This window comes from Bubalus kerabau, chromosome 18 (assembly GCF_029407905.1).
Source record: "Bubalus kerabau isolate K-KA32 ecotype Philippines breed swamp buffalo chromosome 18, PCC_UOA_SB_1v2, whole genome shotgun sequence".
Lineage (NCBI taxonomy): Eukaryota > Metazoa > Chordata > Mammalia > Artiodactyla > Bovidae > Bubalus > Bubalus kerabau.
The window spans coordinates 38835769-38849879 of record NC_073641.1 but is presented as its reverse complement, the minus strand read 5'-3'; the positions used below and the strand labels follow the sequence as shown (position 1 = coordinate 38849879).

Here is a 14111-nt window from a genome sequence, read left to right as displayed (position 1 = left end):
TAGTTACCTCTCACAATTTAAAACTTGGCTAGGATTTTCAACATATCTTGTCAATAGTACATGTATACAATCCAAAAGGTGTAGTGGTTTCTTCATTCTGTTCCAGAATGGATCCTATAAAGAAAAACCACATCATCAGTTTTAAGGTGAATTGTGTCAACTCATTTTTCCCTCACTTATGTTAGTTAAAATACTCATCAGAGTTCAGTGCACTGAAAACTGCACTGTGATGTCATTTAGGAAGAATATTTGATGTATCATTGCACTTTGCAGAGCATATGAATTTGCTGTTTAGGAACCTGAGACAACAGGAAAAAAAAGAATCCATTTCTTCCTATTGACTGTGACACGATTCTTACCTGGAACCTATGCAGATTTAATCTGATAGTGTGAATAAGAGACTAAACCAAAAAAAAGACTAAACCAGTAGTCAGAGAATCTTAATTCTAGTTCTGACTCCACCATTACTAGCCATGTGACTTGAATAGGTTATTTAACATCTCTGCTCTTGTCAGATGTAAACGGGATATTATTAGTTGGTTCATTTTCGTCAAAGGCTCAGTGTGAGTTTTAATGAGATAAATAAATGCCTTGGAAAGCACTGTATGAATGTTCTGATGAAGCTACTATAATCATGACTAGTATTAAACACAAGCCAGTTCAACAGGTTTCGTTTAGTTCTTTCATCTTAGGATAAAAATTACACAACTTAAGTCCAATAAGGTTAAATATGGTGAGGAAGATCTTTTTTAAAAAAACTGAGGTATAACTGACATGTAACATTGTATTAGTTTCAGGTGTACAATACAGTGATTTGCTGTTTGCGTTCAAAATGATGCAAAATGATCACCATAATAAGCCTAGTTATCCTCTGTCACCATATAGTTAAATTTTCCTTTTCTTGTGGAGAGAAAGATCTTTAAGCACTGATATTTTAGATGAGTTTACAAGGATTGAGAATAAATATTTTGTTTTTACAGTGAATAATATTTTGTTCCTTTATTAATTTACTTTTCTTTTTTGGCTGCGCTGCGTTTTCATTGTGCACTCAGGCTCTCTAGCTGTGGTGTGTGGGCTTATCTGCCCTGTGGCACGTGGGATCTCAGTTCCCCGGCCAGGGATCAAACCTACATGTCCTGTGTTGGGAGGTGGATTCTTAATCTCTGGACCACCAGGAAAGGCTCTATTCATTTACAGTAAGTAATTCTTAATGTATTTAGCCTATTCGGCTAAAAGTAAAGCATATGTAATTATGCTTTATTGATACTGAAAAATATTTGATTTTTATCATGATATATAACAAAGCAACTCTCATTACCGGTATCAAAAGTCTGAAGCATGATAATTTCTGATACTCAACAAATGAAGCAAATTTCTGATGCAACTCTATTATATGATACTTGTAAGCACACAACCAAAAAAATCAGCTCCTGTATCTAGAAAATTAAATTGATTTAACTAAATTATTTTATTTAATATTTTCCTTACCCGTGACTTGAACAAGTGATCATACACTTCCAGTAGTCTAGGTAATGGCACTCCAATTTCATTCATTGTCTGTATCACAAAACCCACATCCCAGTTCAAAGTACAAACTTGCTGCTCTAAGAATTGTACGATAAAATCTGGGGAGAGAAAAAGATAAGTTGGAATTGTTAACTCTACTTTTTCCCAGTGTTACCAAGATATAATTGACATATAGCACTGTGTAAGTTTAAGGTGTAAATGTGATGATCTAAAACATATTGCAAAATGTTTTCCACGATAAAATTAGTTAACATGTCCTTCACCTCATATAATCACTAATTTTTGTTGTTCTAGACTTGTTAACACTTGATACTAAAAAGTAGGTCTTATTCATAACTGAGAAGCTTCTAGAGGGAATTTTTTTAAAAAACAATTTTCAGAACAAATAATTCTTTGAATATAAAATAGGGCATATACCAAAACAGGCAAACCTATAGAGACAGAAAGGAGATTAATGGTTGCTTAAGGCTGAGGGTGGATATTTCTTTTTGATGAAAATGGTGATGAACATGGTCTAAATTTAACTGTGATGGTTGTACAACTCTGCAAATATGCTAAAACCATTCGCTTACACACTTCAAAGCCATCAGGGAAAAAACTATTAGAGTGAATGTAGAAAAAACAAAAGGTACAAGTGGAGAACAGAGATCATTGACAATCACACTTTTAGAGAGGGCCTGCTTATATATATATTTTTTTAATTTATTGAATTATTCATTTATTTATTTCTTGGCTGTGTGGAGTCTCAGTTGCGGCACACAGGAACTTTGACCTTTATTGTGGCATGAAAGATGTGTAGTTGCGCCATGAGGAATCTTTAGTTGTGGCATGTGGGATCTAGTTCCCCCATCAGAATCAAACCCAGGCCCCCTGCTCAGGGAGCATGGAATCTTAAACGCTGGACCACCAGGGAAGTCTCATGATAAGAGTTCCTTAATATCTTGAAACACTGGATCTTAACAGCTTTTCAGAAAAAGAAGGGGTGCTGTATCTTGATTTTAGAAATATTAAATATAATATTCATAAGATTCTTCTTTATTTTGGTGACTCTAATTGTGGTCCCACTCTCACTTTTTACTACCTGTTATATCATAAATAAGCTCTTAACAGAAGCAATCAAATTTATATTTATGGTACCTAAAATTTGAGACTGACCAATGTGAACAGCCATGGGCAAGAAGAATCACTAAAGATTGAACAGTTAACTACAGTTAACAGGTAACTACAAGTTACCACACAGAAATTCTGGAAAGGTAATAGAAATTCTAAAGTCTCTTAATTTGTTCCAGCTTGAAGTCTCTTGTCTGCCTTTGACAGAGTGATAGAAAAAGGAAGTTCTCTTCTATTCTAAATTTTATTGGGCTGAACAACTAACAATCTTAAGTCAAAGAAGAAATACCCTCAAAAGGTACTGTGCACAATGTGGTCATTTTGCTATTAAAATTGTCAAGCTTCACATACTCATATGGTTGCTCTTTATTTTACCGATCAATGGAAACAGTGACAGACTATTTTGGGGGGCTCCAAAATCACTGCAGATGGTGACTGCAGCCATGAAATTAAAAGATGATTGCTCCTTGGAAGAAAAGCTATGACCAACCTAGACAGCATATTAAAAAGAAAAGACAGGTGCACTGGGATGACCCAGAGGGATGGTACGGGGAGGGAGGTGGGAGGGGGGTTCAGGATGGGGAGCACGTGTACACCTGTGGCCGATTCATGTTGATGTATGGCAAAACCAATACAATATTGTAAAGTAATTAGCCTCCAATTAAAATGAATAAATTAAAAAAAAAAAAAGACATTACTTTGCCAATAAAGGTCCATCTAGTCAAAGCTATGGTTTTTCCAGAAGTCATGTATGGATGTGAGAGTTGGGACTATAAACAAAGCTGAGCACTGAAGAATTGATGCTTTTGAACTGTGGTGTTGGAGAAGACTCTTGAGAGTCCCTTGGACTGCAAGGAGATCCAACCAGTCCATCCTAAAGGAGATCAGTCCTGGGTGTTCACTGGAAGGACTGATGTTGAAGCTGAAACTCCAATACTTTGGCCACCTGATGCGAAGAACTGACTCATCTGAAAAGACCCTGATGCTTAAAGATTGAAGGGAGGACGAGAAGGGGACGACAGAGGATGATGGTTGGATGGCATCACCGACTCGATGGACATGAGTTTGAGCAAGCTCTGGGAGTTGGTGATGGACAGGGAAGCGTGGCATGGTGCAGTCCACAGAGTCTACTCCTGCTGAATGCCCTTCACAATTGCACTCATTTCACACGCTAGTAAAGTAATGCTCAAAATTCTCCAAGTCAGGCTTCAGCAGTACGTGAACCGTGAACTTCCAGATGTTCAAGCTGGTTTTAGAACAGGCAGAGGAACCAGAGATCAAATTGCCAACATCCGCTGGATCATGGAAAAAGCAAGAGAGTTCCAGAAAAACATCGATTTCTGCTTTATTGACTATGCCAAAGGCTTTGACTGTGTGGCTCACAATAAACTATGGAAAATTCTGAAAGAGATGGGAATACCAGACCACCTGACCTGCCTCTTGAGAAACCTGTATGCAAAGAGTCGGACACGACTGAGCAACTGAACTGAACTAAAAGGGCATAGGCAGTTTTTAATACTGTACTTATAAGAAATAAGGATATGATTGTAACAGTTTTATTGCTTACCATGTCCAGGGAATAAATCCTAAATCAGAGAAGACCTGTAAACAAGTCTGTATCTTCATATTTTAAAAACAATATAAGGTTATAAGTATCTTCATGTTTCTCATCACTTTTCAAAAGCACAAAGTGCTTATTTAACATTCTACTGTATGAATGTATTTATGTTGAGTCTATTGTTTTACGACCGAAGAAGACATTACAAGTTGGCAAATGGCTCATAATAGAGTTTCCTACCTTACAAATTTGGTTAAGAAAGGGAGTCACAGAAATTACATTTTAACACAACTACTTGCTATTTTAAAGAAAAATATGTCCTCAATATTCAGGGAGCAGTTAAACCAATCACAGATCATCAACACATGAAAACATGAGCTATTTTTCCCTTCTCTTCAAACTTGTATAGGGTTGCCAATAATATAACACTATGGTCTGTTAGTACTATTTCAACATAGCTATATAAACCTGGAAGGTCAAGCAAAGAAAGTTTCACATCCAAAACTATTCATCAACAGATCCTACTAGTCTTTGGAAGTGTTTCTTTCTGGAGAGGTAGAATTAAACTGCAAAGCTGATAAATTGCAACAACAAAATGATTTTGCTCTAAAAACCATTATTTCTCCATGTCAATGAAGAACACCATCAAAACAAAGAGAAGACAAAAGCCCCATGACTGCAGCTGAAGTTATGGCTCACCGAGAGGAAAGAAGCGAGGCGTGCCGGCATATATCTTGCCCAGGAGCACAATCTTGAGACTAAGAGCATGCATCCTGTCTGGGGAGCTCAACGTCACACTTTCATTTAGTTCTGTAAGAAAGAGATATGTCATTAGAAACCCAAAGTAGTTTTTTTTAAATTTTTGGCCTTGTGGCATGGGATCTAGTTCCCTGAAAGTGAAATTGTTAGTCATTCAGTCAAATCCTACTCTTTGTAGACCCCATGGACTGTAGCCCACCAGGCTCCTCTGTCCATGGGATTTCCCAGGCAAGAATACTGGAGTGGGTTGCCATTTCCTTCTCCTCAAAGTGTTTTTAATGTGAAAAGTTTAAACTATTTTATTGTGTCTCAAGGGACAAAATACGTTAGAGCTTGTTTGTATTCACATTAATATAATGAGCAGATTCTATGTTTCCGTTAGTGTCTGACATACTTTCATCTTAGAAGGGGACTGGTTATGGGATTCTGAGCTAAGTTTCTCAGAATTCCTTACTAAGCAGTACAAACCACAAAAATCACAATCTTTTCTGAGGGTCCTCTCAAACATTCACTGGAATCCTTCTCTAAAGGATCACCCTCAACCATATCCAGGTACCTGTCACTTACCCTCTGCTTAGATATATACAATTTTCATGAGCCCTTAATATATGATCACTAATAGTGTACATTCACTCTTCTACTAAGTCATTAAATAATGTATAGCTAACAGACCTAGCTGCGAACACTTACCTTTTTCTATGATATCTTGCCAAAGTGTCTGCACCAGTATAGGGTCTGAATAACCAGCACAGTGAATTATTGCAAGTTTACATTCTGCAAGTTTAAATGGGTCAGCAAACTCCCCATAAAGCTGTAGGAGAAAATGCCAACATCCATCAAGAGGTTAGTATTCAGAAATTAACAATAAAGAACCCCCTGAAAGTCAAAGGTAACCAAAGATGTTATCTGAAGTTCCTAAAATATGATATAAATATGTGATGGTGTGTAGGTTGTCATAATGCCAGATTAAGAATGGTTAACGCATTTAAACAGATTTCAATAGGTATGCCTTTTTTTTCCCCCTTGGCTAAGAGCAAGATGCCACAGTGACACTTCTTTTAGAACTAGTATTGTCCAAACTAAGGTTTGAAAAGATCATGGATATACTGACAAATCTAAGGGTGCTTCTGGGTACTCAGAGAAATGTCCAGTAATAACTGAAAAAGAAACTGTTCCAGAGGGTACAGAGTGGGAGAGGCTTGGCAAGTTGGGCAAATATAAATTATTCTTTCAAGACAAGAAGCAGCCCATAAATTAGATGGCAGGAGTTTTAACAAAGCCCCATGTGAGGTTGATAGATTCTTGACAGAAAGTGGTCTGGAAAGAGAAACATGCTCTAAGGGTGAGGTAACACGGTGGTTTCAGCCCAGTGACGAGCTCCCAAAGATGGCTCAACTGCTTTCTTAAAGGAAAATGCAAAAGAAACAAGGAATTTGTAGATAATAGCTGATTATCATAGGGATTTCATTTGCCTTTTTGTTACCTTAGTTATGTCCATTAGTTCAGAATCCAGCTGAGAAATTGCATCCTGTACAGAAGAATGATGGGAATATTGCCTTTGTAGTGTCTCTTGTATCTGAAGTTGGATCCTGGCAACCTGGTTTGGGTAGAAAAAAGCAAATCTTAAGTTCTTCATGATAAATCACCAGGTATTTGGAGAAATGACTCCTAGTATCTGACTTTAAGTTTGTTTGCTAAATAACAAACTTTAAGTTCGTTAAAATAATAGCATAGTAACTATAGCTAATGATACTGTATTGCATATTTAGAAAGTTGCCTAGAGAGTAGATATTAAACAGTTCTCGTCACAAGAAAAAAAAAATTTTGTAATCATTTATGGTGACAAATGCTCACCAGACTTATTGTGATCCTTTTACAATATATAGAAAAATTTAATCATTATGTTGTACACCTGAGCAATTGTTATATGTCAATTCTACCTCGATAAAAAAAATGTATAAAGGCTTTTATTAGAACAGACTAGCAACCCTTCATTACAACAAAGAGGATTACACAGGGACTGGGCTGTGCCTGAGAGCCTTTGCTGCCCACCAACACCAGTTTCTCCCACGATTACAGCCAGACAAAATGGCCAGAACTCTACTTCACAGCCTCTTTTGCATGGAGTCTGGCCCTAAGACTAAGTTCTCTTCAAGGCAATGTGAACATAAGTATGCCACTTCAGGGCTGAGGTTTTTAAGAGTGAATGTGCTTCTGACATGCTCTCTTCACACTTCTTCCCTCTGATCAAAAAAAAAAAAAAAAGGTAAGACTATTGGAATGGTAGAACCAGAAAATAGAATTTGGGAAGTGACATCAACCAAGTGGAAGGAAGCCACATGCCAATCAGGAACACCAACTCTGGATTTTTGTGAATGAGGAATAAGCTTTTGTATATGGACCACTACATACACATTAGTGTGTCTCTTAGTAAAGGCTTTAGCCCACTCTACTTCACACATCTATTAATAATCTCTGGAATTAATGGTGAATGCAATATAATCTGCTTAGTGTTAGAAGAGTTAGAATTAACCTTTAGAAATGTCACAGAGAAAACTTTTAGATTATAGCAATGCCCTAGGACCCAAGTGCTGTATTGTTAAAATCTTTTATTTACATATAAATATGAAAAGAAAGAAAGAAGGCAGAAGAGATTAAAATTAATACTGACTGCTACAGACCTACTATTTATTAGGGAAAGAGAGAAGTGGACTAACACGTGGCTAATCATCAGTGTGGACAGGCTTAAGTATTGTTAGCACTTACTTCCATTTTTTCCTCTAATTCGTGAAGGAATTCACCGTCTGCAGCTATTGATGAAATGGCAGTGGAACTTTTGGCACTAAGAATGGCCCGAGCAATGTATTCGAGTCGCTGCTGAAGTGAAATTTCTGTGCTGGAGGGGGAAAATCCTTACTTTTATTTATGTGAATTCTTCAGGAGCCTATGTATCAGTTATAATGTACTATTTTATACCAAATTAACAGAAAAGGCCATTTGAAACTTGAAAAAGTAGAGGATTTCTAACAAAAGAGATCCACAATTTCAGTGAACACATAAAGAAATACTTATATCCAAAAAATTATCTTACTATTTTAAAACTTCAGTATATTAAAACTTGGAACCTTCTAAAGTTAAAGAAAACTTTTTATTATTCCTCATATTCTTCATTTCTCTACCTTAATGTGGCCAAACCCAAATTCATACCCAAAATACAGAAACTTAATTAAGAAGAAATTATATGCTCAGTTTTAAGGAAGCAAAAATTCTGAAAAAGTACAAAGACCACAAAAATGTATTGTTGATTACTCATAAAACATGCAACAGAACAGTTAAAGACTGTGATAAAAGGAGACGCTTTCTATCAGCACTGAAGAGCAATCCTAGCACTCTTACAAGTAAATAGCCTGAAGAATCCAGAAAGAGTCTTAAGTTCTGCAAACCTAAACCATGGTATATCTCATCCAAAGGCAAGAAGAGCCCAACACTGATCTTCAGAACACCTACATCTGGACAGTTAACATCCATCTGCTCCTCAAAGAACGTGAGTGAAACAAAGAAATACCTCTCAGCTAAGTGTTGCTTAGTCAGAGTGACTCTGGAAAGAATCCAAAGGTGAACTTTAGAAATGTCTCCTGTGTAAAGGATGAACTATGAAAATAAAAAATGTTTAATGCAATTTCTGAAACTTAGAAAAACTGCTTTTACAAAAACCTGTATTTATTCTTAAAATACATGGAAACTGGGGTCCAAGAACAAACTCTTCCTGGCATTCTTCAGTGTTTAATGGAGAAAAATACCTTGTTAGAATGAAAAACTGAAATCTGCCTCCCTAACAGGGTGATTATGAGGGTCAAAAATATATAAAAGGTCCTTGTAAGTAGTAAAGATATACATGGACAAAGAAAAGAAAAGACTCTGTACCTTTAGGAGCCTTGTTTCATAAAGGCTTTATTTCCCCCTCTCATCTCTTAAAAAAAAATAACAAAAAAACCCCACTTGAAACAAACATTTTGAAAGTGGGTAACATTTCCAAATTACTTAAAGTAGAATATTCTATAGCCGCCAACTTATTTGGTACAGCTTACATATATAGAAAAAGAGTATAGTGAGAAAGAGTAACATAATAGTTGGAAAAATATTTTCTTGTGGAAAGAGATGGATGGTAAGTTAAGAGCTAAAGACTAGATGTACAGGGTCCTCACATGAAGGGAAAATTAGGTTGTATGCGTGTGTGAAGTAGAAATGGACAATGGGCACTGTTCTTAAAAGAGGATTTCCGAGTATTTTATAACAAGAATGTAGTAATTGTGATAACAAGGAAAAAGGTCCAAAAGTTCAAATGAAAAGGCAATTAAGGGCCACTCTAACAGTGCAAGCAATGACCGAAATGACTTACAAAGATCTGTACAGTAATGGTACTTGGATGTACAAAGAGGAATGACAAGAGTAATCCAGAAATGAGATTCTGAAGGCCTGGATAAGGTCACAGTCCATATGTGCCTCTGAGGGCAGAAAATAATACTGGATAAAGAAATGAATTACAGAACCTTAAGACAGAGCTATAGTGAATTAAATATTTAATAATGCCGTCATTTCGTCTTTTGTTTTTGTTTTTTTTTTTTTTTTTTGGTCAATTCTTAGTTATACAAAAACTATGACTTGACCAAGGCCTTTACTCTGAAATACATTTTAGGTCTTTACTAGCTCAAATTCCTTTTCTTTCCTTTTATTAAACCAAAGACAAATTGAAGTCACTACGATATATGTCATTTTCTGTATGTGAGGGGAATTTATGAAAATCAAGTGATTATTATGACCAAAGAGGGCAAGAAGATAAAAAAATGCCTTGGGTCACACACTCTCCCACCTGCTATCAGCCGCATCTGGATGCCTGAAGTAACCGTTCTGATTAACATGGTTTAACCACAGCTTTGCCTCAAACACCTCCTCTTCCTAACATAACCAATCTTTATGTTTTAAAAATAGCACCATATTCTTTTGGCAACATTTCTAATGAAGAGGGTCAAATTAATAATCTTTCCAAAATTGTATTGTCTTGTATTGTCTTTATATGACAATCTAATTGGACATATCAATGCCTTCTGTAACAGAATTCTTAACCCTCCTTAATATATATGCTGTAAGACCTTGTCAGGAGCTTAAACCAATGTAAGAGTTGAGGAAATTGGTCTGGAATTTGTTACACATTTAAAATTATAAAGCCTTTGAAAAGCATTTTTTGTCCTTTTAATGAATAATAGTAATGATTTGCCGTCAGTAGGAAAGAATCTAAAGACATAGTTTAAAGAAAAAGGGTTTAGAAAATAGTTTGAATAGAGTTTGTTTAGTAGGAGTTATTTGGTACCTTTACACATTATTAAAAATGAAACAAACAAAAAGAAAAACTATAAACTTCAGGTAAATCCAGGGCTTACCATGTAGTTCAAATGGTAAAGAATCTGTCTGCAATGTTGGAGACCTAGGTTCAATCTCTGGGTCAGGAAGGTCCCCTGGAGAAGGGCATGGCAACCCACTCCAGTATTCTTGCCTGGAGAATCCCCATGGACAGAGGAGCCTGGCGGGCTACAGTCCATGGAGTCACAAACAATCAGACATGACTGAGCGACCAACAGTTTCACTTTAGGTAAATCCAAGTAAACTCATAAAAATTCTATATATGTATAACCTGAAAAAGTTTTCTTAAAATCTTAAATTTAAAAATTAAAGTCTGGGTGCAGTAACTAGATATGGTCCAGTTATCAATTACTCATCACAGTGAGAATATGAGGCCATACCTATGCATGTCAGCCAATTTGGACAGTACACGAGCTGCACTGCTAAAACTTCTGTTCTTCTCGTAATACCTCCAGAGTAGATCCATATAACGAACTTTGTTTTGATCAACTTTGGCCATTCGTACTAGATGTGGCTCCAGAAATGGAGAAGCAATCTGGAAATTGTACAGTTGTTCAGAAACATTTTCTGACCACCCACTTGCTCTTTACATAATAAATATATCATCATTTTATAGGTGTGCCTTGTTTTATGAATACATAAGCAATATTATAATCCAGTAACAGATAAGAAAGGGGCAATTTTTCTCATTATAAATTATCAAAGAACTGCTATGATAGTTGTATTATGTTGATAAAAATAATTTATTACAATCCAATTGCAAATCTTTTAATAAACTTTGAGAACACAGTTACTGATTTCTAGCCTCTGAGCTCAAAGACATCCTTGCCACAATCTGCTGCCATTTTACAGAGTGAGGAACACTGACACTTAGGGCAGTGAAGGACATTTGTGAAGCAGCTTAATGGCAGAGTTAAGACAAAGTTCAGGTCTCCGAATTCATGATCCATTGATTTTCATGCCACAATATAAACAATCCCAATCAGCTTCTAAATAACAAGAAAATTAGAGCAACAGGATATCTTGCTCACTAGAAAAAAGTATTACATTATTTGGCTTTTCACTAATACCTAACGGTTGGTATTTCCTAATAACCATATACACTAACCCACTGAGTTAATGCTACTTAAAAATACAAATTAACACTATTGGTATAAAAAATATTTACCTGTAGCAGTTTATCTGCAAGGTCTGCTTGTATTAGCCAATTATAAAGGGCAATACTAAAGAGTTCATCTTTGGATCGCTGAGACAGTTTAAGCATTTGTTCAAACTAAAAAAACAAAACAGTAAAAATTAGCACAGTTAAACGCTTGACCTAACCTTCAGCCTTTTAAACCTCTTGCAAGAAATCAAGAATCCTTAAATGGTAAGTTCTGAGAGCTATCACCTTTCCCTAGATGATTATACCACCGCCACCACCGTGCAGAACTTCTAAATGCAGTGCATTTTCAGAATGAAAATACACTGTGTCCCTTACATGATGTCCTGCTTCTTCATTACTCAGCATGTTGGGATCAGATGACAACACTGGAGGCCCGGGCTTCTTGGGGACGCTGGGAGACTGAGGAGCGGCCTTACTTTGATTTACCAGTTCCTGAAGTGTATCCGTAATACACTTGTAACTGTTTAATCTGAAAAAGCATGAAAGAAGAACGGTTACATGATTTAGTTAGCAACTGGTTAACAACTGAAATACAAACTAAAGGTAATTTTGAATACACACACAATTTGGTATTAAAAATAATACAAGTCATATACTTTTCCTGTAGGTTTGAGAAGCATTTGTTTAGAAGGGTGAACTCATAAAAATGAAACACATGTCTAAGATTGGTTATATATTTCCTTTATGAATATCCATTGTTTTTCAGCAGTCTCTAAACATTTAAAAATCATCCTTTAAAATACTAAAACAAAACAATTAATCTTCATTTAGAACAAGACACTGAGGGCTGGACAGGTGAGGCAGCACTTTTGTTTCCAAAAATGTCATCACATTTAAAACTGACATTAACATGTATACACTGCTATATTCAAAATGGATAACCAACAAGGACGTGCTGTATAGTACATGGAACTCAGTGTTGTGTGCCAGCCTGGATAGAAGCGGGGTTTGGGGGGAAGGATACATGTATGTGTATAGCTCAGTCCCTTCGCTGTTCACCTGAAACTACCACAGTATTGTTAATCAGCTATAACCCAATACAAAATAAAGTTTAAAGTTTTGGGGGAAAAAAACACAAACCAGAAACAAAAAACTGACAGTAATACAATTTCAGAAAAACCACAGAGGTAGTTCAAAATATTCTTTAAGAATTCCCAACAGACTATAATTTTATCCCTAGGCAAAGAATTATAATATTGATTCACACCTTTGATAAAATGGGCATTTTTAGGAAAAGCATAATTCAATTTCATAAGGGCTGTACTTGAAACATTATTTTCCTAATACTACCAGTCAAACTTTTCACAAAGAAAAGTCCTATATCCATAAAGTTGAGACTCTGCTAAGGTGATAAAACTCACCTTTCCTGGAAAGCCTGAAGTCCTACGATGTCCTCTTCTGGTTCTCCATGTTTATAGAAATGAAGTCCAAGACCCTGAGGATCTTTTTTTTCTGCAGCAGTGAGAGAGAGCTCCACCACACCCTCATAAAAACGCACTAATGGGAAAGAGTTAAGGCATATTATTAAGTGGATACATTGTTCCTTAGCGGGCTTATAAAGATGCTGATCAAGGTTATTATGTTCACTATTGTAAGGGTTCTACTGTGTATTAGTTACCTAGGTGACGATATCATATAAAATATTTCTGATGAGTCTACCGAAGAACTAGGTTCTAAAAACATGCTGAAAAGGCAGCATTAATATATTTTCTTCACTGTTAAAAAAATTTCATATTTAAAATAACAAAGAGGAGGACTACAGTTCCTTGATGGAAAAAAAAACATCTAAGGATTTATAGTACTACCTGTTCTAACAGAACATCATGTTAGATTTGATTTCAAGTAATTTTAAACTGAGCAGACAGGTAAAAAAAATTAGTCAAAAGAATTCAAAGTACCTGAAAAATAAATGTAACCCAGAAAGCAATCTAATACAGATAGTAGTTTAATCAGAACAGGACTGACACTACAATGTTAAAAAGTTATACATTTCAAGATAAGAGCACTATTGCTTTTCTAGAAGCGGGTACAGTCATCAAACACTAAGACAAAAGAAATTTATTTTGTATGTCTTATCACTTGGGCCACTGAAAATCGAAGGAAGATGTGCCTCTGAGTTGAGCAGAAGGTATGAAACATTTCGTTTCTCACCTTGCCTATACTGAGCACAAACACTGGATAGGTCCACCTGATTGCTGATTTTCTGATACTCCTTTAAGGATTCCCTTAACATTCTTTCCTTTTCAATCTTATTTTGAACTTGTCGGGAATGCTGGAGAAGCTCATTTGCCTAGAAGTAGAGATGATAAGAACTTAGGAAGATATGAAATCAAGCACACAGATGATGCTGTGAATATAGGTTTTAGTTTATGTCTAAATTTACATCTGGTTTATGACCATCAAAGATAAAAACAACTCTGCAAACTTACTTCTTCTTAATTTTAGGCAGAAAAGTTTTTGACCAAATATCCTAGCTATTCTTAATTCCTCTCTCAAATATGTTAAGTAAGACAGCTTTTGACTGGTAAATCTCTTGCCTAGTAAATACATTATTGGTCAGCAGGCAGTCCGGGA

General features: G+C 35.9%; 1 protein-coding gene across 2 annotated transcripts in view; it reads right to left on the bottom strand.

Moving 5' to 3' along the window:
* Positions 1–14111, bottom strand: part of NUP155 (nucleoporin 155) — a 50871-nt gene that overhangs the window by 907 nt on the left and 35853 nt on the right. For both annotated transcript variants that reach the window (XM_055555307.1, XM_055555306.1), the window contains exons 24-34: positions 13689–13827; positions 12899–13034; positions 11853–12006; positions 11541–11645; positions 10753–10907; positions 7721–7850; positions 6438–6551; positions 5645–5765; positions 4895–5005; positions 1489–1625; positions 8–114 (exon numbers count right to left, since the gene is read on the bottom strand). In XM_055555307.1, coding sequence (XP_055411282.1) covers positions 8–114; positions 1489–1625; positions 4895–5005; positions 5645–5765; positions 6438–6551; positions 7721–7850; positions 10753–10907; positions 11541–11645; positions 11853–12006; positions 12899–13034; positions 13689–13827 — 1409 coding nt within the window. The remainder of the gene's footprint in view (positions 1–7; positions 115–1488; positions 1626–4894; positions 5006–5644; positions 5766–6437; positions 6552–7720; positions 7851–10752; positions 10908–11540; positions 11646–11852; positions 12007–12898; positions 13035–13688; positions 13828–14111) is intronic.